This window comes from Macrosteles quadrilineatus, unplaced genomic scaffold, assembly GCF_028750875.1.
Source record: "Macrosteles quadrilineatus isolate MER2022 unplaced genomic scaffold, UCM_ALF_1.0 Scaffold_9__3_contigs__length_116548681, whole genome shotgun sequence".
Classification (NCBI taxonomy): domain Eukaryota; kingdom Metazoa; phylum Arthropoda; class Insecta; order Hemiptera; family Cicadellidae; genus Macrosteles; species Macrosteles quadrilineatus.
The window spans coordinates 92,267,340-92,294,843 of record NW_026542602.1 but is presented as its reverse complement, the minus strand read 5'-3'; the positions used below and the strand labels follow the sequence as shown (position 1 = coordinate 92,294,843).

The 27,504-nt window shown below is 36.2% G+C and overlaps 2 protein-coding genes across 2 annotated transcripts; one reads left to right on the top strand and one right to left on the bottom strand.

Annotated features, from left to right (window-relative positions):
* Nucleotides 1-41: 41 nt before the first annotated feature.
* LOC129002494 (uncharacterized) lies at nucleotides 42-26,207 on the bottom strand. The gene is made up of 7 exons (XM_054430338.1): nucleotides 25,361-26,207; nucleotides 23,794-23,938; nucleotides 22,812-23,166; nucleotides 20,550-20,717; nucleotides 5,067-5,270; nucleotides 2,026-2,255; nucleotides 42-259 (listed from the first exon to the last, which is right to left on the bottom strand). Exons 1-7 carry the CDS (start codon nucleotides 25,837-25,839, stop codon nucleotides 89-91), a joined length of 1,752 nt encoding a protein of 583 aa, XP_054286313.1. The 5' UTR covers nucleotides 25,840-26,207; the 3' UTR covers nucleotides 42-88.
* LOC129002495 (adiponectin receptor protein-like) lies at nucleotides 16,337-20,519 on the top strand. The gene is made up of 2 exons (XM_054430339.1): nucleotides 16,337-16,436; nucleotides 18,589-20,519. The coding sequence occupies exon 2, from the start codon at nucleotides 18,669-18,671 to the stop codon at nucleotides 19,725-19,727; it is 1,059 nt and encodes a 352-aa protein (XP_054286314.1). The 5' UTR covers nucleotides 16,337-16,436; nucleotides 18,589-18,668; the 3' UTR covers nucleotides 19,728-20,519.
* Nucleotides 26,208-27,504: the final 1,297 nt, after the last annotated feature.

The following is a 27,504-nucleotide window of genomic DNA, read 5'->3' as shown; positions in this document are numbered from 1 at the left end:
GTATTATACCTTACTATTGCAAAAATAAAAGTCACTAACAATTACTTAAGAACTATTATATTTTTTCAATAACTATAAATGTACAAAATTAACAATCAGGGTAGAAAGTATCGTAAAACTTCTTCTTGTAATTTTCTGGATCCCTGAATTTTCTTGGGATATAAGGTTTGCTGTGGTCATCCAAACGCCTCTTGAAAGGATCAACGTCGATTTCAAAAAATCTCCTTTTGGCATCAAAGGGCCTTGCGTCAAACTTCACCTGAAAAATGTGTTATTGAATATAACAATTATGCATCTAAGTATTTGTTCACACTGTTGAAGAGACATTCTATACATCAACCATTAGATAAGGTTATTACAACACCAACGTACCAAGTATGTATTGTAAGGTGAAAGTGAATGAAGGATGTATAAAACAAAAAATTCAACCATCCAGATGATCCAACTATTCAAAAACCATTTAACAAAGTACAACCCCATTTTAAGAGAGAGAGTATTCAGTAGGGATGGACAATGGACATGTCCTAAAATTTTGCGAACAATATATTTCCAATATTTGAGGAGGATTCAATTTAATTTGGGATTTACTCAGTATGGGATTTTTTCCAACTGACTGCAATTTACACTTTACAATTCAATCGGTAAATTGCGGGAGAAAAGATGATAATGTCTCACCGGAGATGTTCACGATTCTGTTGCTATGGTGTTTTGACAATGTTAATATCTGTGCTACCACACGAAATTACAACTATAGCGCCGTGATCATGGATTATAGTCATAATGACATTGGATGTGATAAGTAAACATTACAAAACCTATTATTACTAAGCCTTCTTTCACACCAGCGCGGTGCGGGACCGTCCCGCACCGGACGAAGCTGTTTAGACTATTGAATCATATGGGAGCTTTTACACCAGTGCGGGTTGACCCGGACAGACCTAAACCTCCGTCCGGGTTGAAAAATCACCCGCACGAACCTAAACTTCCAATGCGGGTCGAAACCGCATGAATAGTTTTTAGATCATGGGTTCTTATGTACGCTTTCACACTTGCGCGGGACGGGCTGGTTTCGCCCGCACATAAATCAGTAGTTTTGACTGTCTATGCCTATCAGTGGTTGATTTTGTTGTACTCTTGTTAATAGGCAAGTTTGTTGTTCTTAGTATTGAGGTTGAAATTTATATAGAGCTTATTAGTTTGGTCAAGCTTTATATTTTTGGTTTAGTTTGAAGGTCAGCGTGTAGGACGAGACCCCACTGCAGGAAACCATCTTTCATTTGCATGTTTAAATTTTTACAAAAGATTGTATTAAACATGCCTGATTTATTTAATATAAAAACATTTGGTTTAACGAGCACTTACATGTTCTTCTAAATATATGGAAGGAAATGAAGTGTTGTTTAAGCTAAAACCACCTACAAATATGTGCATAAAAATCCTTATCAACTACAGAATTACTTTATCTCCTGTAGTGCACTGAAAAAAAATGGTCCCAGATGTTATAGTATATTTCATAACAAGAGTAGAAAGTGAGTCATTAAATATTTGAGACCATGTTTGAAGTGCGAGATTTATCCCACGGCTGTTACCATAACTTTTAAAAACACAATGAATTGACATTTTTACACACACGGCATCGATCCAATTAGGTTATTTAGTAAAGGGACACTATATTTGATTTTCGGATACAACATAACCACATTACTTTTATTTATTTGAATGAAATGCATCCAAAAATCACAAAGTTTCAGCCTGGAAACGCCCGGATCCGGGCAGCTAGTGTGAAAGGGCCTTGCGGGTCGCCCCGCATCGACGGTGCGGGACGGTGCCGCACCGCGCTGGTGTGAAAGAAGTCTAAAGCTAATGCTTATTTTATACTGGTAACTATATCAAACATGCCTTAAAGGTAAGATGTTTTAAACAAACTGTGGTTCCTCTTGTTGCTCGGGAAGAAAACTCCCATTCCAAAAATCATTACTGAAAGTACAATCCCATCCATCCCTAATATTCAGCCTATATGCATACCTTGTATATTTCTTCCCAATCGTACATCTCGGGTGCCAGACGGTGTCGAGGCCTGTTGGAGTACAAATGGCGGAAACGTCCATGAAGCCATTCCCTCCGCTCCTCGTGATTTATGTCCTTCACTAGTGGAACGTCCTTGTCTACGTAAGGCTTCATGTCGACTCCCTCGCGGGCCTCAGGTATGTTCAGGTAAGCTTGCACCAGATACTCCAGTGCTTGGTCATTCCACCCTGCAAGAAAAATAAAACAAGTGAAGTCCATATAACCATTGATTATACATAGAAATGTAACCCATCATAAAGTTCTGGACTCTGTTGAGATTAAAACGTAGCTTTCTATTGTAGACATTCTCTTAACAAAAACAGTCGTCAGTTTCTCCTACCTTAATTTTAAAACTACGGTAGAACCTCAGTTAACCGAATTCGGGTTAACCAAAACCTGGGTTAACCGAAACGGTTCCATAAAATAATACAGGGCTAAAATACAGGATGATTTTAAAAGAATGCCGGGATTTTAAACGGTCGTTGCTCGGGAACTATTCAAGATAATTAAACTATTTAAACTTCAAATTGAAGGGAAAAGAATAAAGTTTTTTTCTCATCCTTTCATACAATTCGGAATGATTTAATAAAATTTAGATTTTCATCAATCTTATAAGAGCGTAAAACTGGCAAAGTCTGTACGCTTAGGGCGATCAGCGGGTTTATCTGATGTCTTAACTGAATCTCTTTCGGCACAAAGACTCTATCTTTTATAAATAACACCATAATGTGACCAATTAAGGTTTGTTTAACTGAAGACTTCGTCGGATAATCGATCTTTTCGGGCTTCTGTTGCAGAATTGCCTGATTTCTTCGACTATGTCATCGCTTGTTTTTAGCCGGGCAGATGAACATCTTTTCAAAACACTTCGGTGGGCGCCACGGAAATCATTAAACCAGCTTCAAGTTTCTTTATCATCAAGTGGATTTAAATTTAGTTTAATTTAGCAATGGATATAATCTCTGCGAACTACAGATTACAATATGTGACTTCTGTTGCGCTGTAAACGTCGTCCTGGTGACTGGCGTCAGGCGTATGAGTCACAATATAGCGGCCTATCACCCTGGACCATTTTTACATATGCCAAGGTCAAAGTTTCCTCCCTTGCTACACGGGAAACAAAACTTAGGCTAGTTATTTTAACTTCAATTTGACGTATAAAACGTTTAGTTACCTTGAATAGTATCCAAGCAATTACCATTTAAAATCCCGGCATTCTTTTAAAAACACCCTGTATAAGTTTAATACTAATGCTTTAGTAACTTCAGTTATTTAGTTTGAAGTATTTTCTAACCAATTGTAACGTTTCTGTAGCTGAAATAAAATAATGTATTGTATAGAAATTGTTTTAAATTAATTTTCCAACTCACCCGGGTAATACATAGGCTATTTTTAGCTTATGACGGGTTAACTGAAAAATCGGTTATCTGAAACGGCTCTCCCCCCTTTATTTCGTTTTCCCAGGGCTCTACTGTAGTTGGTTTAACCAAACAGTTTTAGGAAGATACTTCTGTTCCCACTATTATCGCGGCAACAAGTCGTTGCCGTAACCATCATTATCGCAGACATGTCAGTTCAGGTCTAGTATTTTAGTATTTATCAACCATAAGGAAAATGAAAAGCAGGGGAAAAACCCACCTGTTATTTTACACTAAATCTTCAGCATTATTAAGATAAACGTGTAAATAATTTTACTACAATAATACTGTATGTAGGCCTATGTGAGTGTATTTATAAATATTGTAATAGTATCAGCATCACTATAGTCCAATTTTTGTGTTTTTGAGCGGTAAAATGTGCAGGGCTGTAGTAATGAAAAGACAGATTGTCTTTCTATGGCGCAGTTAATTGGTATAGGTATTTCAGTATAAAACTGAACTTTGCCAATGAATGTTATAATATCTTGATTACAGTATGTTTTACCCACATTTACGTAATTAACATAGGACTCATCCCGAGATGACAGTTTAAGAGTGAGTGTACTGTAATACTTACAACAGAGAATGTTGCTAACAACTAGCATAGCAAGATAATAGTAGGGCATATTAACAGTTGTGTCTTTTCATAACTGTGCAAACCTTTCTACACAGGGTGGTGTAAGAAGGGTTCATCCGACATAGGGTGCTCACTGTATTCAGCCAGTATATCCTCGACATCCTTGTACTTCTCAAGGACAAGGTGGGACTCTTTGGCAGGAGGGAGGAGGTCCACACCCACAATACTCGCAGAGCCCTAGACCTCGACATGCCTCGGTGCCGACTTGCACAGACGATGAGGAGTTACCCGCGCAATTAGGGTTTTCAACACCTTGCCCAAGCGAGTGCGTGACATGGACCTGCCTGACTTTAAGAGTGCTATTCGCGATGGACTGCTGAATAGGCCATTGTACGCCTTGCAAGAGTTGGACAACAAACCCCTTTTTGTAACGTGACACGTCCGCCACGAAAAGTATATGTAGATAGTTTTTATAGTGTTTAGTAAGTATGTAAATAGAAATAAAACATGACACAACCTATCCGACTTGTCGGTCAACGATGTAGAAGACAAGTATTCAAGTAAGAAAATGACGCAGTCAGATTTAATCAGAATTGGTATTTAAGTAAAACAAACAATTGTTCAAACATAGTGTTTTCTGAATGATCTTTATCTGTGAATTTTAAACGAATAAATTTTACTACACTCAGACTTTAACATCGGTATATTTTCAGAGTGGGAAGGGAAAATCGGATGTTAAATCACTTTTAAAGTTACATAATATTACACTTAATTTTCAAAAAAACAATTCATAAATAAGGATAATCAATCACAGGTGTACAAAATGGGTTATCCGTGAACGGACTGAAAACATATATTAACATATTTTTTCATCTAAGAGTATAAACTATAGGCTATGGTAAAAACAAGGATGAAAGTTGTACAATATAAAACAGACAAGAAACGTAGTTAGAAATAATTAAATCCTCAAAAACTTTATAATGGGTAGACAATAAACTACATACCAACAAACTCATTTCCGTCTATTCTCTCGTAGAGTTCACAGGTAGGCAGAGAACAGCATACGTTCACTTTGGGGTTTATGTCGATGAACTCATCATGTAGAAGAAGTGTGTTGAGTTGACTGGCGTAGAATGAAAACACACGTCCATCTGTGACCACTGTAGTTGTGGTTAGTGGGTAGGTAATGTCATGAAACGTGGAGAAACCTGGAAATACAAATAAAATGTAATAAAATAATAAAAATCTTACTTGGTAAATCAAAACTGTTGTAAATAAATATAAAATACCTCCAGGAACATAAAAAAACATAGCGTGTCACAGGTGAATTATAGAAAATTTCTAGAATTCTAAAAAAAAAATTTGTCAACAAACTTTTACAAAGGCTGCATGAGGACATTGGGACATTAAAAACTTTAAATACCCCCGCCACAGCAAACCTGCAGACAAAGCGAATTTCAACTTGTCTCATACATTTTTACTAAAATATTTCCATTAATAAGACATATTTATTCCCAATTTAAATAACATTAGATAGTGCTTAGGTTTGCTGCTACGGGGAAGGTGAAAAGTGTTTTTTTTCATACGTCAATAGTATAGGATGAAATAAATCAATTTGCCAAATTTGACCAACATATATCCATAAACAAGTAAACGACAACAGTTTTAATTTTCTCCATAAGAATAACATGGGAATTTTAAATTACGGTATTTTTTAATTTTCTCCATGATTGTTAGGCATACAACAGCGCTTCAATATACTAAATTATTTCTTTTTTTAAGCTCTACAAAACGGTTTAAAAAGAAATTGCAAAATGTTTTGCTTTTAGGGTCGAAAATTGAAAACCCCCATTTTTACCCCATAAACCCCCCCGTTCCCATGGTCCGATTATGCTGGATCGCGAACTCGTTAGAATAAATGTAGGTTTACATGTTTGTACCAAATTTCATCAAAATCGGATCATTTTTGATTGAGTTATCGCGCTAATGGACACATATATCTCACTAATATTATAAATCTGAAATTTTGTGAGTTTGTGTGTATGTTTGTGTGTTGCTCAATCACACGTAAACTACTGGACGGATTGGGCTGAAATTTGGCATGATGATAGCTCTCATTCCCTATTAACATTTAGGCATATTCTTATCTCAAAAATCCTATCGGGCTCCGCCCCAGTGGGTCTGTATTTCCCCATGTTAACCTTATGAGTATTCATATTTAAAAGGAATTAAAGAATTTAGTCAGCTGTTTCAACTTTACAAGTTGGTTCTATAATATGCAACTAGTGTACATGTTACTCGAATTCGAGCAATTGCAAAGTATTCTAGGAGTTATTTCAAAACAAATAACAGTTATATTTAAAATAAGTTTAAAAGAGTCAACTCAAAGATTACCGGTGTGTAACTCAGACCATGTTTATCTTCGTTATTGATAAACCTAAAGCATCCCGGCCGGTTTTCTCCTTCTCTAAATGCCTTGCTGTACAGGCTGTTATGTTTTGGCTGTAATAACCATATACAAAAAGAAAGAGTTTATAAGTGGACTGTATAAATATTAACTGATGTTTGTTACCTTGATGTTGCATTGGTTTTCACTAGGCCTAATCCTCTTCATGTATTTTCCATTTAAAAATTTATTGTCCAGGGGCCCCTTTTTGTGGTCCTCTTTATATTGCATACTGGCAATTTAGTTAAATATATCTTGTTATGCTATTTTATATGTATCTTGCACTGCACTTGATATTAATTTTCACTATGAATTGATCTGATGCTTACTGGCATCAACATGGTTGTAGTAGCACAGTTAAAGTGAGAGAGAGATTGAACTGTACTGAATGAATTTTGGACTGCTTGCATTTACAGGACTGACAACTTAAAAAATGAAATTATCCTGACTATACCAACTTGGTATTATAAGAAATTAAATTAAATATTCTTTCTTGCTTACTAATAATAAATTAGTTATTTTGACAATATCTTTTGTCATGTTAAATAAAATATATAATAAAGTAGTAATTACATGACATCTCGGCCCCCTTGAACCCCTAGGTTCAACAAACTTGGTAACAAAATAAATCATACTCATCTGTAAAATTCAAATCAATGACTTCAAAAAATAAAAACAAAATGCAATGACACTGTGTGGGAAAACTTAAACTAGCCTAATGATACTAATGATTGCTTAATCCATGGGAAGTGGAGAGAGCTTTGTAACAGGGCGAGTGAAGCGTCCTGATTTTGTAACCACTTCGGCAACTCGAACAATGTTGTCATTTCCAGGGAAGACCTTGATGATGCGTCCGAGTCTCCATTGTAGAGGGGGTAAGTTGTCTTCGTGAATTAGAACAAGATCATTGACTTCCAAATTCTTCTGAAACTTGACCCACTTTGAGCGCTGCTGTAATGTAAACAGGTATTCCTTATGCCAGCGTTTCCATATGCGTTGTGTAAATGACTTGACCTGCTGCCATCTCTTCAAACGGTTGGAAGGTATTTCGGAGATATCAGCTTCAGGTAAACAGACGAGAGGTCCACCACTAAGAAAGTGACCAGGGGTGAGGGCTTCTAACTCTCCAGGTTCCGAAGACAGTGGAGTGAGAGGTCTGCTGTTGAGAATAGCTTCCACTTGACAAAGCAGTGTGTTAAACTCTTCATAGGTCAATAAAGTGTCGCCAATGACACGTCGCAGATGATTCTTCACACTTTGAACTGCTCGTTCCCAGATGCCGCCAAAATGGGGAGCATGAGGAGGTATGAAGTGAAAAGTGATGTGCTGATCTTCCAAAAATCGTTGTGTAGGAGATTGCAACGCTATCTGCTGAAAACTTTCTTGTAGTTGACGAGAAGCACCAACAAAGTTCTTGCCATTGTCAGAATATATGTTGGAGACCATACCACGGCGAGAGATGAACCTTTTCAAAGCAGCAATAAAGGCATCGGAGGTCAAATCTGTGACCATTTCCAAGTGGACAGCCTTTGTAGACATACAGATAAAAAGACAGATGTACACTTTAATATTCTGAAGTCTTCTGAGGTTATGTAGCTTTACGGCAATAGGTCCAGCGTAATCGACAGCTGAAGAAGAGAAGGGTCTTGTGGGAGCAACTCGACTACTTGGTAAGTCACCCATGAATGGCGGGGTTAGCTTAGGTTTGGTCCTGTAACAACTTATACAACGAAATACTCTGGCTTTAATAGCACTTCGAGCTGACAGAATCCAATATGTTTGACTTATAAGTGACTGTAATTGTTGTGCACCACAATGTAAATATAATATATGATAGTAATCTATTATAAGTCTAGTCACAAAATGGCTTTTAGGCAACAAGATAGGATGTTTTGCGTTGAAGTTTATTGCAGCATTTTTCAGTCGACCACCAAGGCGTATATGTCCAGCTTCATCCAAAAATGGGGCAAGTTTCTGCAAATGATTAGAAGGAGGTTTCTTGTTTTGCAGGTTAATAATATCAGAAGCAAATGATTCTTGCTGTGTTAGCAGAATTACACGAGTAGTAGCTACTTGAAGTTCCTTTAGAGTAGTAGGTATATTGGTTGATGTATCACCTAAGTTTTGTGACTTTGACTGTTGATTTGAGCAAATCTTCGAACTCATTTTATCCTTACAGCGATGAAAAAATCTTAGTATAAGTGCAACAATATGAATTAGCTTCGTCCAAGATGAGTATCTCGTCAAAATTTCACATGTTGGTGTGCTGGTAGTGACCAAAGCGTCTATCGCAGGAGGTTTTATTTCCGGTAGCGAGTCTGTAGGTAAAACTGAAAATGAAGACTGAGGCCATTGAGGTGGAGGAGTGTTCAGCCAAGAGGGACCTGTCCACCAAAGAGGGTGATTGATGAGCTGAGACGTCATAAGACCTCTGGAACCGCAGTCGGCAGGGTTTTGTTGTGAGGCAATGTGTGCCCAAATGATCGGAGTAGTAGTTTCCTGAATTTGGGAAACCCTATTTGCTACATAAGTTTTGAGCCTATAAGCTGGGGTTTTAATCCATGACAGCACAATTGTAGCATCGCACCAAGCATAAACTTGTTTGATTTCAAAATGCTTCAATAATTGAGAGCATACAAAATCTAATAGCTTCGAAAGCATGTGAGCACCACATAACTCTAGTCTAGGTAGAGATACACTTTTTAATGGTGCAACTCGAGACTTAGCCATTAGCAAATGGACGTTAACACTGTCACTAGAGTTAGTAACTCTTAAATATACAGAGGCGCAATAACCAGTTTCACTGGCATCACAGAATCCGTGTACCTGTAGTTGACTGCATGATTGAGTACTCAGATATCGAGGAATATATATCTGATCTACTAAGGTTAGTTCTTGGGTGAACTGATACCATTTCAGTTTTAACTCTGACGGGAGAGGATCATCCCACTGGATTCCTTTTGTCCAAATGAGTTGCATAAAGGCTTTGGCCCAACAAATGATTGGAGTAAGAAAGCCTAGAGGATCATATAATCTAGCAATAGTGGATAACACTGAACGTTTAGTGAAAGGCGTTGTAGTTGAGTTAACTACATAAGCGAATGCATCAATGTCAGGAAGCCACTTTAGGCCTAGAACACTACACAGCGGCTGATCTTGGGAGCAGAATTCTGAAGGTGTCCCTCGGTGTTCTGACGGAATGGCGTTGAGGATGTGAGTGTTGTTTGAAGCCCATTTACGGAGCGAAAATCCACCTTTCTCCATTAAACTAATGACATCTTGCTGAAGGCGTAGTCCTTCTTCCAACGTTTCAGATCCAAGTAGTGCATCATCTACGTAGATTTGTCCTCGAAGGGCATCAGCTGCTAATGGGTGATTTGTACTTTCATCTTCAATGAGTTGTTGTACAACTCGGTTGGCTAAGAAAGGTGACGATGCCATGCCATAAGTTACGGTACACAATTTGAATACTTGCATTGGTTTAGTAGGATCGTCTCTCCAATAGATTAACTGTAGATTCCTATCTTCAGGATGCAGCCATATGTTACGAAACATTTGTCGAATGTCACATGTGAAGACAATACGATGTCGACGAAACCCAAGGATAATGCTAGGGATGTCATTGTGAAGTTTTGGTCCCGCATGCAGGATGCTGTTGAGAGAAATTCCTGACGAAGTGACAGAAGAGGCATTGAATACTACTCGTATTTTTCCTTCCTTGAACACTTCATGATGAGGCAGGAAGTGATGAACTGTGTCTGGAGGTAACAATGAACAAGGAACCATATGTCCAGAAGTTTCGTAATCTTCCATAAATTCGGTGTAGCTCTTCTTGAGTTCGGTATTGCGAGCAAGACGACATTCCAGGGATTTAAAAATACTGTAGGCCGACTTGGTAGAGTCGCCTAGAACTGAAGGGTTCTGTTTCAATGGCAGACGAACTTGGTATTTCCCACAGGGAAGACGAGAATGTGTATCCAAAAAATGTTCATTACACTTATTATCAGATAGGGATAGCTTCGAAGCATCTGGTACTACTTCCGCTGTCCAAAATCTTTGCACAGCACTGTGCAAGTCAAAATCAGATATGGTTAACAGATTCACTGTAGTATTGGCACTATTGCTTTCACTGTCAAACTGAACAGGAGCATGTCCTAGCAAAACGTAACCGAAGATGGTGCAAAGAGCAGTAGGCATATTTGGGCCTAAATGTATTGGTTTACCACTAAGGGTGTAAGAAAACAAATCTGCGCCAAGTAACATATCAACAGGAGAAGGAACGTCAAACGTTGGGTCGGCAAGGGCTAGACTGTGCATAATTTCCTTAACTTCCCTGGAAACACGGCATCTGGGCAAGTTACTAGTTATATTATCCAGAATAACCACAGGATGGTGCTTAGCAAGCACTCGGCCACTAATAGAGCTTATATTTACACGTACCAAGCCTTTAGAAGGAACAATGGTGGACGAGATACCAACGATGTTTCGATTTTCAGTAAGTTTGCAAGCTAGGCCTAGGTTACGAGCACAATTTTCCGTAATAAATGTTTGCTGAGCAGCACTATCCAATACAGCTCTTGCTACTATTGTTTTACTACCAGTGCTCAGATGAACTAGTGCAGTACCTAACAGCACAACATTACCAATGGTGTGGGACAAGCCGACCAAAGCTGCCTGTGGCTCCTTATCAGAATTTTCCAGAGAAGGATTATGTGTTTTGCCTGCAGAAACCTGCTTATCGCAGTCCTGTTTTGAATTATTGTTTTGTGAGCTCAAATGTAACAAAGTGTTGTGACGTCGCTTGCAAATTCTACAATTACGTGTTGAAGCACAGTTTCTTATGCTATGGTCTTTACTTAAACAGTTATTGCATAATGAGCTATTTCTAGCAGCAGTCAATCGTTTTTCAGGGGTAAGGCCTAGGAAGTCATCACATTTAAATATCAAGTGGCCATTTTTACGGCAATGATTACAAGTCTGAACGTTTGCAGAGAATAGAACAGTTTTAGCCTGTGAAGAAGTTGCCTGATAGGAAGTGGGCGGTTTTAGCCTAGAATTAGGCTTGGGATATGCAGAAACACTTTTGACTGAAGTTTGGGTCAAGTTTGCTGCTTCCAGCTGAGTACATTCCTTTTCGATGAAATCCAGAAATTCCTTGATTGAAGGAACCTGTTGCGGTTCATTTCGGCTATGCTCGAACCTTTTTCTAAAATCATGGTCGAATTTACGCAAAAGATGCAGAGTCAAAAACAAGCTTTCCGTACATATGTCATGATTCAGAGCACGAAGCGCATTAACATTTTCTTGAAATGTTGAAGCAAACGATCTAAGTTGTTTAACAGAACAGCCATGCATTGGCGGCATATCCAAGATGTTGTTAACATGAATTGTGATGAGTAATCTAGAATTGTTATAACGTTGCATGAGTTGCTGCCAAGCAATATGGTAGTTGGCAGTCGTGATAGGTAGACTTTTGACTAAGTTTAAAGGCTCTCCGCTAAGACAGGACAAAAGATAAGTGAACTTTTCAACCTCTGTAATGCTACTATTTTTGTGCACTGAGTTTTCAAAAATGTTATGGAAAGCAATCCATTTTTCGGGTTGACCTGAAAAGGTTCCGAGAGCAAGTCTCGGTAACCGAACACCACAACCTCCAGAGTCATGTGAGGTTGGACCTATGCTACTCGAATGAGACTGATCGAGTTTAGGCTCAATAACCGGAGTGAGTGCAGCGCAAACGCTAAGAATTTTCAAATACAAATCATTGATATTTTCTTGAAGTTTAATGACCTCATCATCATCAATGTCTTCAGATAGTGGATCCGAATTGAATAGTTTGTTGAGCATTGCCTCAAATTCAGTATTTTTCTTATTAGCAGTTGTTTTAATAACCTTAATTTTTTCAATCTGAACATCTGAAAGATTATCAGGGCCTATTGTATGAAGCGCAGTGACTTGAGTGTCGAGCTGAGATAGACGAGCCTTAGTGAGTTCCGCTTGCTTGCGAAATGTAGTATACCGCAATGGAGGCATGATGAGTAAGTTAGTTCATGAAGTGCACAAGTTTAGGCCTACCTACTTATTAATTCAATAAGCCTATTTCACAGACTTAATGTAGTCTAAAATTCAGCAAAAAACCTTAAGTTAGCCTAACAATTAGTAAAACATAATAGGCTTACAGTAACTAACTATGGAGCCAGTAAAACATAAATAAAACTCTTCAAAAGAATCAATTGAGTTGTGAATAGGCTAGGCCTATGAAGAAGAGAACATCTACAACTGTGAACCTGTCAGCATAACTGTGTAGGCCTACTTAGCCTAACTATAAAATTGGTTTACAAGATAATCAATTCAGCTGAATATAAATCACAAAATAAAATATAAAAACCTCTCAACTTAATAGGCTATAGGGTATAGATTCAATCAAATTGATTAACTCAGATTATACAATACTTCCGTTCTCTTTTTTCTCAGTTGTAGTTAGGCTAGGCAACTTGAGTTTATATTCCAACAGCTATATAACTTATGTTTGTTGTTACTAAGGCTTTGAATAGGTATTACTTGTATTTTCTCAAAAGAGGTATATAAAATAGGCTAGTTTGTAGTCAATGTCTAAAAAATATGCAAGCAGTCGTTTAATGAGTTGACTCATCAATTTGAATAAAGTTGAGACACAATGGCTCAAATAAATGTCTATTAATGTAGGCTAGTGAAATGAAATGAATATAATTAAAAGTTAGTCACTATTTATTCACACTGGAACTCAGTTTTAAATCACAACTTAAATCTTGAACACAAGTCACTTGCAAAACTTGACATGAAAATCGACATGAAAACTTTCATGTTTGAGATTGAAAGGAGAAAAGCACATGTTTTACATTACTATTCCATGGACTGAACACTGAAAATCCGGTTTCGAAAGTACCAAAAATGTTATGTTTTGGCTGTAATAACCATATACAAAAAGAAAGAGTTTATAAGTGGACTGTATAAATATTAACTGATGTTTGTTACCTTGATGTTGCATTGGTTTTCACTAGGCCTAATCCTCTTCATGTATTTTCCATTTAAAAATTTATTGTCCAGGGGCCCCTTTTTGTGGTCCTCTTTATATTGCATACTGGCAATTTAGTTAAATATATCTTGTTATGCTATTTTATATGTATCTTGCACTGCACTTGATATTAATTTTCACTATGAATTGATCTGATGCTTACTGGCATCAACATGGTTGTAGTAGCACAGTTAAAGTGAGAGAGAGATTGAACTGTACTGAATGAATTTTGGACTGCTTGCATTTACATGACTGACAACTTAAAAAATGAAATTATCCTGACTATACCAACTTGGTATTATAAGAAATTAAATTAAATATTCTTTCTTGCTTACTAATAATAAATTAGTTATTTTGACAATATCTTTTGTCATGTTAAATAAAATATATAATAAAGTAGTAATTACATGACACAGGCAACACAGGTCATTGATAGAGGGCCAATTGAGAACGAAATGTCGTTTTGGGGTAGTGTTATGGCGCATTTGTAACCTAATAGTTGAGATTGTCCAGGGTCAGGTGCTGACTGTGATGAGTTAAGCCTATTACGCGCCACTGTTCTGCTGCGGTCGTTATCACGATTACGCCTCCTGTCTATGTTTCATTTTTCTATGTTTCGTTTTCGTCGCGTTGGAGGCATTTAAAAGGAAAAAACAACAAATAAACAAATTATAGGTACACAAAACAACAATGAATGCACAAATTTAAATTAGAATCATGCTAACACGATCCGTCATAGCAACACAAAACAACGATAAATACACCAATTTTAGATACAACCATACTAACACGATTCGTCTTGGGGTTATGTTAACTCAAACTCGAATAGTAAATAAATGTACTCAATGCGTTTCATTGAATTGAAATAGCTATTTACCTTACAAGTGTAGTAAGAGCGTTTTTACATCACGCAGGTGAATGTTGTGCAACAAGCGGAAGCGAGTTGCATAATTTACCGAAGTGATGTAAACACGCTCTTGCGTAACGCGTAACGTACAAGATTTTACCTGACCCGACAATATACAGGAGGTTACGAACAATATTTTTCATTATCCATTTCACTCATCTTCTAACAGTAACGGTAACGTTCATTTACAAACAAAAGCTAGGGTAGGAAAATTCTTCAAAACATAACAATAAAATTCCAGCGCACAGCTGATTTCTAGCGTTGAACGTCGTTGGCTCCATAGAGGTATATTTTTTAAGTTAACCCTTAGAGTGCCAGGCGAGAAATAAAAGTAACGCTCAAAAAATGCCGATGATTTTTCCCGAAGGTCGCGCTAAAAATGCCGAGCGCGATCTGGCGATTTTTAGGTTAAAATTTCGTAAAAATCGAATTTTCGATATTTCGACCAACGAAAATCGATGTATCGCATCTAGCAACTTTCGACTCAATGTTAATATATGGGTTAAAAGAATCCGAGTATTTATTCGGTTGTTATGACAGCTGTTCGATCATTACGAAACGTCCGGTCAACCGGACGTTGGCACTTTTGGCTCGTTCTAAAAACGTCCGGTCGGCCGGACGTTGGCACTTTTGGCTCGTTTTAAAAACGTCCGGTTCCCCGGACGTTGGCACTCAAAGGGTTAAGCACTCAATGTTATTTAAATGGGTTTCATTACATCACCGAGTGAGTTTTTTTTAACTTTACATCACTCGAGAAGTAACGAAGTTATATACATCACGCTTGGGATAGGGAAGTTTAACATGGCGGGTTAGGTAAAATAAATAACAGCAATTAAATTATACATCTGATCAAAATGTAAACAATTATGTTCTCCATAAGGATAACATGGGAACTTTCAAAGCCACTGGGGCAGAGCCCAAGGGACTTTTTCAAAAATGTAAGGCCAGTTTGCAAATCTACACGACACGCTCATTTCAATGAGATGTCAATGGATAAAATCGTTTAAGAAATGGCGGAGGAGTTCAACCGACAAAGTTTCATGTAGCGTATTAATTATATAGATAGCATTAAAAAGTTATAAGGTTTTTAACAGGGTGCAGCACTATTTTTATTTTGTTTGTGCATATATGACAACAGCTAATATGAACCATTTTGAACTAAGCAGCAACAAAAAGCTGTCACAACACAACACAATGAGAACTGTCAAAGTAGGATTCTTTACAGTTAGGTTTGAGTTTTTCATTTAATGAATAATTTGTGATATTGTGCGAATGTTTGATAATTTATTTTTTTCTATTGTTTAGGTGCAATGGTAGAACATTATGGCAATGGTAGACGTGTTATACTATATCATACCGTAAATTTATGAACCAAATTTTATCAAACTGTGTCCTCCCCCCATTGCAAACGCAAAGCTTGATTATAACTGCAATAAGCATTTTATACTTATATGCCAACCCCGTACGAAGGACGGGTTTTTGGCCTCTAGGGACCTCAAAATGAAAAATTAAATCGGTCCCGGGTCCAGGTCTTACCATGAGTACTACGGTAATAGCTTATTCCCTATATGGGAAATTCGCTAAAAGATGTTTTAGTTGGTTATATTGTATGACTTGCCTACACTGAACAATATCCTGGTTATGATAAAAAAATTTTGTCTGACTACATAATGACTATTTTTTGTATCCCAAAATAGTAAGTTAAGTTTTATTGCAAAATATATTTACAACTGCTGGTGTTGATTGATTACACTTCATAAAAATATCAGTTGTACAGTACAGAAACTAAGAAATTCTCAGTGTGTTTAACAGTTCTGTATCTGTCAAAGAAGTCTGGATCACTGCCAAATTAGACTTGACATTCACCCAGAAACTCTAGTTTTGTACAGAGCGCTTAAATAAAGTGCCTACAATAACTTAACCTAGCTTCAGACACTGACTGGGGGCTTCAACCTTTTGTAGAATAGGTCAGTACACTTTTTATTTAATCACCTTGGTTTATACAGTTGTTTGGCCTTTAAATTGCTTTTAAAGGATAAGAGCAGATACAAATTTAACAATTACAATTATTGTAATTAATATTGCACCTTTTTTCCATCTAGGGTAAATAATAATATTTAATTCAATTTTTTACAAATCACAAAAGTAGATAGCCGTTGGCTTTACTTTCACACATGGGAGTAAAAACTAAGTTCAGGATAATTAGCAAACCATAAAAATGTTGTGGTTTGTTATTTAATAACAATGACTTGTGAGCAGGAGAAAATTAGTTTGCATGATTTAAATTAAAAAGAGAAGAGTAAGCCTACTTGAATATACAAGGTCAAGGATAAAAAATAAACAATGATAGACAACAATTAAGTGAGTTTTTCACTGGCTGATCTCAAGGCCATTCCTTGTTGTGATACTGACTCAGTCTCTTGCACACCTCACTCTCACTTTGTTTGATAACACACACATCTCACAAGAGATTAGACCAAGGTAAGTACTACACCAATTTAAAAAACTTTCTGTACTCAAAATTTAGCATCATTGACTTATTTATTACCACACTTTTTATTATAAAGTTTATGATTTCACTGTTACTTTCAACATGAATTTACAACAACTTACAGTATTTACTTGAATTATCACTATTATCAGTGATTTGTATATACCTATAAGCTTTTTTACATTTCTATCGTCATATTTCGTAATCACCCATGAATAGTTGAATACTACTCTGTAAACTTGGTCATAAACTAACTGTTTTTTTTTTTCATCAAAACTATATCAATCTTTAGTTTATGTGATACTATGCATTTTTTGATGGTTTGCATCAGACATAGAATCTTGAAGGTACAAAAAGAAAAAAGATTCCAAGAATCATCATTACATTTAAGTCATGCTGATTTTCATGCAAGCCTATATTGAAAATTTTAAAATTAATGACAGTCCCCAGCTTAATTATTTTAAAAACTCTTCTAACTGTTCAGTATAAATATGTCTTTTTACACAGCCAACATTTAAACTATAAATAATACAAGATTCAAAAATAATTTTCTGTACCCAAAACAATATCTCAAATTAGTATAAAAATCACCCTCATACAAAAAAAGAATGAAACGTTAGAATGAACCTGGAAAGAAACGTTTTAATGAGCTTCCTCCAAATATGAAATCGGAAGTTCATTCTAACACTATTAGAAGCAGCCTTACTAATTTTGGCAGCTCAGTTCATATTATAAGTTAAACCATTTTTTATTTAGTTAATATCCTCGCCGCAGCAAACCTGCAGACTAAGCTAATTTCCATTTACCTGATTGGATTTTCAATTAAATCTATAAATAACATTAGGTTTAACAAGTTCCTAGGTTTGCTGCTACAGGGAGAGTAGTAAAGTGATTTTTTTTGTAAAATATTAATATCTTAGTATAAAATAAATAAATTTGCCAAGTTTAATCAAAATAGAATTTACATTTTTTTCAAATAATCCGTTTTAAAAGTGGAGTTTGAATTTTAACTCCATTGGAAGTATAACATTTGGAACATTAACATAACTGTCCAGGGCCATTAAAGGAATTCAAAAGACAAATTGTATATTAAATATTTAATTCTATAAATGGTCAATCAAAATGTTGGTAAATGTATTTTCTATTTAAAAAATCACAGAGTAACAATTTGAGCACAAGAATATAGTCAGTGTTTAAAATCAATGTTAAAGCTTTGACTATTAATACAACAACTAAAGTCTGCAAACAATAATAAAACATATGTCATTTATACAGGTGATCAATATTATTTATTTTGCATTATGAAAACTTTATTCTGGTTTATGTTTTTTGACTGTCAGTTTAATGAGTTGGGAAAATATTTATATAGTAGGCTAAACTCCTTCTGAAAACTACCAGTTCTGAATGATAATCTTGCCAATAAATCCTGACAGCTATTTTAGTGATGGTGAATTTTATCATTTTATTCAAGATGAGTAATAGACGACAATACTAACTTAGTTCTACTAGTACAAAGTTACCAAGCAAAGTTATCAATGATATAAAATTATTGTTTTTATTCCTATCTTAATTCAAAATGGACATAAAAGATAAAAGTATATTTGAAAATAACTTAGAAAATGTTGCAGGCAAATTGTGGACACTCCGAAATGCATTGGATGAGCTTGAAACTAAGCTAAATAGGACTGTGTCAACCATTCAATGTCTCATGGAAGAGGAACATTTCGAACTAGACAAAACAAAGTCTATAAACTCTTCAAGCTCTTATCAAGAGGAAAAATCAACACAAAAAAGTGACACTTTACGAAAAAGAATGGTTAATACAGTGGATGTTGACACTGATGCCAAACAATCTGAAGACAAAGCCAGTGACAGCCTGAGGACCAAGCACTACACTTGGAAGACTTGCGACTACTGGAGTTTACCCAAGTGGCGGCAAGACAACTATTTTATTCTCAAAGGCTACAGACCTTCGTTGCCATCATTCTGGGCGTGTTTCCTCTCAATTTTTCGAATTCACACAGAATCGGGAAATATTTGGACTCATGTGTTTGGATGTGTACTTTTCCTTAGTTTATTCCTCCACGTGTCACTGAGTTCTCTTCCACTAGAAGACAAGTTAGTACTGTCACCTTTCTTTATCGGTGCCATTCTCTGCCTTGGTTTCTCATCGTCCTATCACACTCTGATGTGTCACTCACAATCAGTCTCGTCCATGTTCAATCATCTGGATTACTGCGGAATAACTTTACTCATCATCGGTTCCTTCGTCCCTTGGGTTTACTACGCCTTTCTGTGTGACAGTCGACTCAGGCTTCTCTATATTGCTGCTGCCCTCGCACTCGGCACCGTTACTGTTGTTCTCTCCCTCTCTCCGAGATTCATCACCCCAGTGTACCGTACAATCCGAGCGACAGTGTTTGTTGCCTTAGGCCTCAGTGGAGTGATTCCTGGTTTACATTTCATAGTGCTGAACGGAGTGGAGACTTTAATTAGTTTTGCAGCACCGTTGCTCCTTTCTGCTTTCCTCTACATACTTGGAGCGGTTTTTTATGCCACTAGAGTTCCTGAAAGGATCTTCCCAGGGAAATGTGACATCTTATTTCAAAGCCACCAAATCTTCCATGTGCTAGTTGTAGTGGCAACTTTAATAGACTACTTTGGAATCATTCAAATTGCAACAGTCACTCAATTTAGCAGAAACGACCCTAGCTTTTGTCCAAACAAGCAATATGAAAATGAAAACCCAATACATCAATATTTATGATTATAGTAGTGTTTTTCAAGCGTTGTTAGGACAAATTTACTTTGCAGCTCAATAGTGGAATTACTAAATTGGTTAATCAAGGTGTTTTTGTGTTGATCAGCCTGATTTAAATTATTAGGTTAGCTACAGCAATAAAAAATAAAAGCTATGTTTCATATCAGAAAAGTATATTACTCTATTAATAAACTCAGCATTCTAAAATATTTAAAAAAAACACACACACAAATCATTCTGAGTTACAAAATCTAGGCCAAAAAGTAAAAAAATATATAGGCTAGCCTACACCTAAAATACAACATAAAATATTTTTTGCCATGTAAGTTCTAGGGCTATACAGTTACCTATACAGCTTATCTTGTAGGGATGCAAATTTGAGAATTAGGACAAACAAAAACCCTATATGCCTAGTTGCCTTCATGCAAAGCCGCACTAGATATACCTGGTGCGACCTTGCTTCATGTTCTAATAGAATTTGGTCCAGACACTGTAAAAGGATGAATATTCTTACTGTAAGCCCTAGTTGTAGGGCCTAGTCAAATTAGATTCAGATTGTATTAGCCTATCGGTTTGAACCATTTCAGACTATTGCAGTTAACAGCAATAAACAATAGTAGGCTATTATCTACAACAAAACACACAAAAACACTTGGTTTTTCATGTTATGTGGCTGAATATCAAGATACCTAAGTCAGATGAAGAAAGTTTTCAAATACTGTATGAAATTGTGTTTTGTGAATTGTTTGGTAGGTACTGTATTTAACAATCTAAAAAGATAATAAACCATCTGACCAAGATGTATCTATTTGTCTCTCTCCCACCTACCTTGATAAGCAGCCTGCGCAAGCATCCAAGCATACCCAGCCAACATAGCCTGGGCGTGGACTGTGTGATCTACGTCTTCCTCCCCAAAGCTGGGCGGTCGGCCGAGCAGATGGCCCCGATTGTGGAACGACAACAATCCAAACTCACAAGGGTCCCCGGGCCAAAAACCTAACATAAATCCATACATTATTATCAGTGCCTTATGTTTCAGGTACCAGTACAGAAACAAGTTGAGTTGTTTAGAGATTTAGGAAGGGGATTCCTACTTTATTTTAACGTATCAATTTGGCACTCAGAAAACACATTTGATTATTACATTGTAATTAAAAACCAACAACTTGACCTGGTTTCAACTAAAGTAATTAATAACATTTAATTTGCATAGTTAGGCTATACAGTAATTGTAAGGCTTTTTGATGGAGGAAAATATCCAATGAGTTTGGAAACCTAGATTCAATTTTCCTCACCTAACAAAGTAGGCCTAAAAAAATTTTTTGTTGATTATCTAGTTAGGGGGGTCAGCTCCAAGTGGGTTTTCAAAAGATTGAATTTGAATTAATTGTTGTACAGTGTAGTGTATGACTTTTTGGTGGACGAGATATCCAATTCCCAGAAATGGTTATAATTTTACAGACTACTGGATTTTGAGCCAGTGGGTCATGAGACTATCACATATAAAATAGCCATTGGTTGGACTATGTACTAGGCCTTCAGGGAATAAGTCCTGCAGTCCAGTTGCGCCCTACAGTTTAGATCAGGTTATAGTAGGTTTTTTAAACTACAGTATTTTGAAACAATTTTGTTTTATAGTGGTAGGCTACTAAGAAGAACTAAGACCAAAATTAATGATAACATTATTGATTTTTTATGACACAGCATTTTCATTTAAGACCTAAAAGCACTTTAACATTAGAAAATGGTACATTTATAGCCGTGGGCCTAAGGGTTGGGCCTGTATCCTGAGCTGAATATTGTTCATGGTGTGGTGCGGCAGGGTATGCTTCTTCCTCTACTGCTCAATTTGACTCAGTCACACCTAAGGGAATTAGTGTGCCCAATAGTGACAAATAATCGTATGCCTGTTAAGCCTACAAATAAAACAGTGTGATTTGGTGGTTTCTCTACATGTTTATGTTCATTTCAAACCAATCTCCACACTGATCCATCAACATTTACACTTTTTTGTACAGCAATAAAATATGTAAAAGTTGACCGATTTGTGTTAATTTGTTATCAAACTAACAAAAATGTTTGGAGAAACGAAACCAGAATATTTCGTTGCTTAACTTTATTAGTAATATATTAATGAAAAATACTTGTTGCTGGGATCCCAAATGTGAGTTCAGTTGAACAGCAGTAAGGAGACCAGCCGTAGCACCTGTGAACAATGTCCAGTAGGGATGGGCGAGTCTAGAAATTTCGAGAAATTTTCAGGAAATTTAAAATCTTGCTCTAAGAGAAGAGATTTTATTTTTTATCAACATTTTTTCTAGATAATATTATATATTTAAACCCGATTAAAAATGCCTGCAGAAAGTCAATACAATACCCGCAATCAGGAGCGTGTTGTTGCGTTTCCTTTGCGAAGGCGTTCTTATTTAATTAATTCTTTACATGTAAATAAATATTGCTTTAATTGTGTTAAAATTTAGTGTTTTAACATTGCAAATTATGAGAAATTTTGTTAAGTGTAAGCAGTGTGAGACATGTTTTACTACTGTAAACATAGCCAAAACTAGTTACTCCAAAATCATTCTAAAAATAACACAAGACTGAAAAATTGTTACTTGGTACAGTAATTAACTAGTTGATAAATATGGTATTTTTCAAAGTTGAACTATCCTAACAAATATTAACCTATGCGTAAGAGTCATTTTTAATAAGGTACTAGCTGTTGGCCCGTCCTACGTACGGGAATAAAGTAGTCGATTATTTCTTAATGTAATCCAGAACAGCTAGGTATGCCTAATTAATATATTTTTATAACTTACTGATGTTTTATTAATGTTGTTTGATAAAGATTTTAAATATTCTTGCCTATTATTATTATTTTTGTATTTAACTAGTCATCTGTCATCAATCAGTAGGTATTTAACAATGTTACAAAATCAGGTTAAAACGGCACACGTGCATTTCCCGTTAAGTATGAAGCGAAATCCCGTTTCAAACTAAAAATTCAATCACGTCCATCCCTAATATCCGGCAACATTTCCATATTCGCTCTAAGGCTATTGTTTCCAACACTAAGCTAGATGAATCTACCTGGAATGTTGGTTCCGTGTCTCCTGATTTTCTCCAGTCCATAAAAGCCAGGGTCATATCGTAGGGAAGGTACATGCTGTAGGTCAAACTCACTGATCGCTGTCTCAGATGATTGCCATTCCAACAACCTCAAGGGCTGCGGATGCCTCAATTGCAGCACCGGAGTTCCGATATATTGTATAAAATGCCCTACCAGATCATCGGGATCTTCTTCATTTTTTCTCTTGGCATGTCGATTCTTTTCCAACTCTTTTTCATAATCTTCCTTATCTTTAACACGCTTCTTGTAGGTTTCATTGTCAGGATAGAACCCTCCTACCCTCCAAAATGCTTCGATTCGCGGTTCAAAGTCGACCTGAAACAATTTAAGAATTCATGTAAGAATATGTATTATAAGAATAATGTATAGAAATAACGGTAGCCTATATTTTGCACATAGGCCTATGCATGGAGAAAAGTAACAAACATTTCAATTACAGTAGAAAAGTGATACGAGAGAGGCAGAGTAATTTACTTAACTGTTACCTCAATGCTGTAAGTTACACAGGAATGTTCACAACAAACTGATTAGGTAAACAGTGACATACCGTAGTGATTAACTCAAAACAGAAAATAAATATTGAGCTTTACATGTTTTTAAAATAGGCCTAATATGTTATGGTTCAATCTTATCACAGATCTATGTGCCCATAAAAACATAAAATGTGATTAAAATGAAATGTAATGACAAACCAAACATACAGTAAGAACGCCAATTATGCAAACTACAATCATTTGGATTGCCAATAATCTAGATCACTTTAAGATTAAGGATAAAAAACGTAGTTTGGCATATTGATCTGTGAGTGATGAGCCATCTTCCTAATGCCCACTTTTTTTAATTTTTAATCCAATCATTCAGATTTACAAATGGGCTCTGTTCCCAATTGATCTGGAGTTCTACTGTAACTTATATTTAAAATAGACTGTAGCCCTACTGTACCTCGGTGTGGTAGAGGTGAGGTGCTCCACTTGCGAGGTTGGCAGTAAGAACACGATTAATCTGTTCAACAACTCCTTTGGTGATTTCATTGCTTAGCTCACTGTCTCCCATCTTCTCTTTAGACCCATCGTACTCAAATAGATGTCTTAAAAATCCACAAAATAGAGGATAAGTTTACAATCTTGTATGATCTATATATACTAGATTTCATTCTATACATTTTACTGCATTCATAACAAGCTCAAAAATAAAGCTTGGACATAATAAACATAAATAAAGCTTAAACATAATAAGAGCTTAAAAATTAAGTGTGTAGCTGTCCTAATAACAAGTGAGGCTTTAAAAATCAAAATCTTTGGCTTCTAGTTGTTGTCTTCTTTTTTGACTGTTTCTATTGTTATGTTCGATACAAATATCCAAAGATTTCCTTAGGTTGAATTTAATAATAAATTAATACAGAACACTATAATCCTAAGTAGGCTAAGCTAGGCCTATATCAGATGAGGGAGAATCCTGGAAATGAATGTTCACTAGAGTTGGGATTTTAGAATATAACCACAGAGAAGGACGGTACCTACCTACAAAGAAAACATGCTACCCTTAAATGGTGTCTAGCACCAGCTTAGTGCTGGTCGGTGTTAAGGGTAAAGCCTAAGGGTACCACCCCCCTCGCTCTCGTAAACTACAACAGTCACGGTGGAAGAAGACGCCGCGCCCTGAGCGATAGGAATTTCCGCACAGTGCTTGCCGTTCAGGCTCTTCCTCGCTATTACTACAAGTATATTACTGGCACAACATACCAGGGAGTTGAAAGCGCACAGTTGTCCCATAACAGGTTGTTACACCAAGGCAACACTAAATAAACAGGCCGTAATCTTCTTTTGAAATGACGTCATCGTAGGCAATGACATAATGTTTGCCGTTTGAGATCAGCTGCTTGTTTTAATCTTTTCTTGGAAAACAAAAATACAACCAATAACATTACGACATTGCCGTCGCCTATGATGACATCATGCCTGAGGAGCATTACAGCCTGTTTAAATTTAGTGTTGCCTTGGGTAACCTACCTAACTTACCTTACTTCTCTGTTATATATAGGCCTATCATATGCCTAGATTCGATTAACTTATTAACTTAAATAAATAAAGCCTCCAGTATAACTTAGTTATTTGATAAATAAGCCAACTGTAGTAGGTAATTTGTTCAACGAATCTAAGTTAAGTTACAAGTGTGCCTGCTTAGAAAGATCTACCTATGTGCTCGTCCAGAAATCAAAAGGTCGCTGATTCAATCCTGAGAAAAGTCAGTAGCTTTTTGAAGGTTTGAAACCGGACCCAGCTGTTCCCGATCAATATGAATAAATGGTCAGTGACTATTGAATCAGCTGACCTTAGTCAGTAACAAAGCTACAAAGATCATCTAACATCATTCCACACTCATATTTTACTCATTTTTGGGTTTAAAAATACACATCATGGCGTCCCCATTTCAAATAGCCTAATTAGATTTAAATTGGTAACTTTATGAAGCATAAGTTAAGTTATACTATAGGCAACACTTAAATTACCTTATTTTTGACAATTCCATTAATAAAGCATCTTGTAGCTGAGGACGAATAATTTTAATGACATTTTTTACATGGCTCTCGTCATGACTTTGGGGGAAAGGAAACATTTCGGTTGTTTGGAAGTCTGTTCTTGTAATATGTTGAACAAATGGCATGAAGTTAAAAGGATAATTCCCTTCCTGTAGCACAATTGAACTCCAACCATAATAGCGTGGCATGTTTATTCCAATCAGCTTTTCTTCGACAGTTCCGAGTCTCTTCATTTTATCAAGTTTGGCATCTCTTTCTCTCTTGTAAACTTCACTAGGAGATGGGTCCAAAATTGGTGGATAATTTGAGTCTGTGGAGTGAGTACCGACTACAACTGCATCAGTAGAATAACTAAATTTGCTGTTTGTTGCACATTTTCTGAATAATGTAACTTCATTTTTAGCAATCAGAAATTGTACTTTCTTAAGGTTCAGTTGTCTTAATGACATCTTTGCTGGTGAGAATATAACTAATTACTGTTCAGGCCTATTAATCCTACGAAGTTAAAGCAAATAATACCATGATTTTAAGTATAAAACAAACCGAAGATTGACATGTTAGAACCATTTAGTGTACTGTAGGTTGACGAAACGTTGTCTTGTCACGAATTAGGCTTTAGTAAGTTAGGCCAACGGAATAATGTTAAATTACTTTGATAATATAACTACCATAGCATAATTAATCAGAGTAATTCGAATTTTGATTTCTGTCGCATACGCTCACAAACTAAGACATAAAGTCATAACCTAATTGCTAATGACAACATAAACCATAACCTAATAAATAACAGAGCAGAAGCAAGTAACCCAGAAGCAGAGCAGACATTTTTTTTATCGTTCTTCTTCTTCTTCTTCTATTCTAGTATGCTTTATTAAAGCTGGCTTGGTTAAACTGACCGTGCAACCACACAACTTCATTAATACAATTTTCCCGGGCTTTTTCGAAATAAAATGCTAGCATGATGCTAGCTCAGAGTATTACTCTGAGATGCTAGTTAGAAAATTTTCAATTTGAATGTTTTTTTTAATATTTAAATTTAAATATATTTCAAAGTTGGATTCCTGTTTCTTCAAAAATTTTATTAATGTCGGACATAGCTTTCTTTCCTTTAATCAGATGTTCACCACAATACGGAGAAGCAATTTAGTGGGTAGCATTTGTCCAGACCATTGAGCCTTGTAGGCATATAATAATAAAATGAGCTAACTATAATTATTCTATAATCCATACAACTGGGTACCAAAGTAGTTATTAGTGCTCGTCCTTTTCTCGGTTCAAAATTGTTGATCTTTTGTGAAACTTTAATTTCCAACACCATCGATTATTGAATATAAATTTTTTATTCTATCGGAATAGATTGCGGCAAAGGTACAAACTTACATACTATATACATTGTTTGAAAAAATATTTGATTAAAAATCGTTTGGTTAGTTAGGTTACTAACCAAACTACCGAATGAAACGATCGATATTTTGATTTGGTTATTTTTTACAACAGATACGGAAGTCTACCGTAAATATTTATAACTTCTTACAAAAAGAATAAAAAATAAAACTCTTAAGCTAGGGGTTTCTAGAAATGTTCAAGGTCAGCCCGTGGTCCCGATCCTGGCCAGAGACGACGCTGTCGTATGACATCATCCTACGTAGGATGAAGCAGAGTACCAGAGCAAGTGAATTATGAAGCCATGAATTCGCTCGTCCACGGCCACCTTTAACTGCAGGCCGCGGCCTGGTAGAATTGGCAAGTGGAATTGGTGAAGTGGTGGAGTGGATTTGGTAGTGGTTAGAGTCGCAAGTGGTGTTGTTTAGTGAAAGACGTCATCATGGCAGACAGGTGACATCAGCTCATTAATTCGCAGTTTATTGATTGAAATTTATGAACATAAATTTATTAAAATATTCAAAATAAAACATACAGAATTGAAAACTGAAACAATAAGAATTAAAAATCTATATCTGTAGGCCTACATTGTAAGCGGAGTCAATATTGTCAGTCAGCATAGTCCAGTAACCATTTTTTTTGTAAATACAAAAATGCCATTAGCTGCTTCCAAACAAAACAGCTGTTACAACACCACTTGCGACGTTGCCACTTCGAAGGCCGCGACCTGG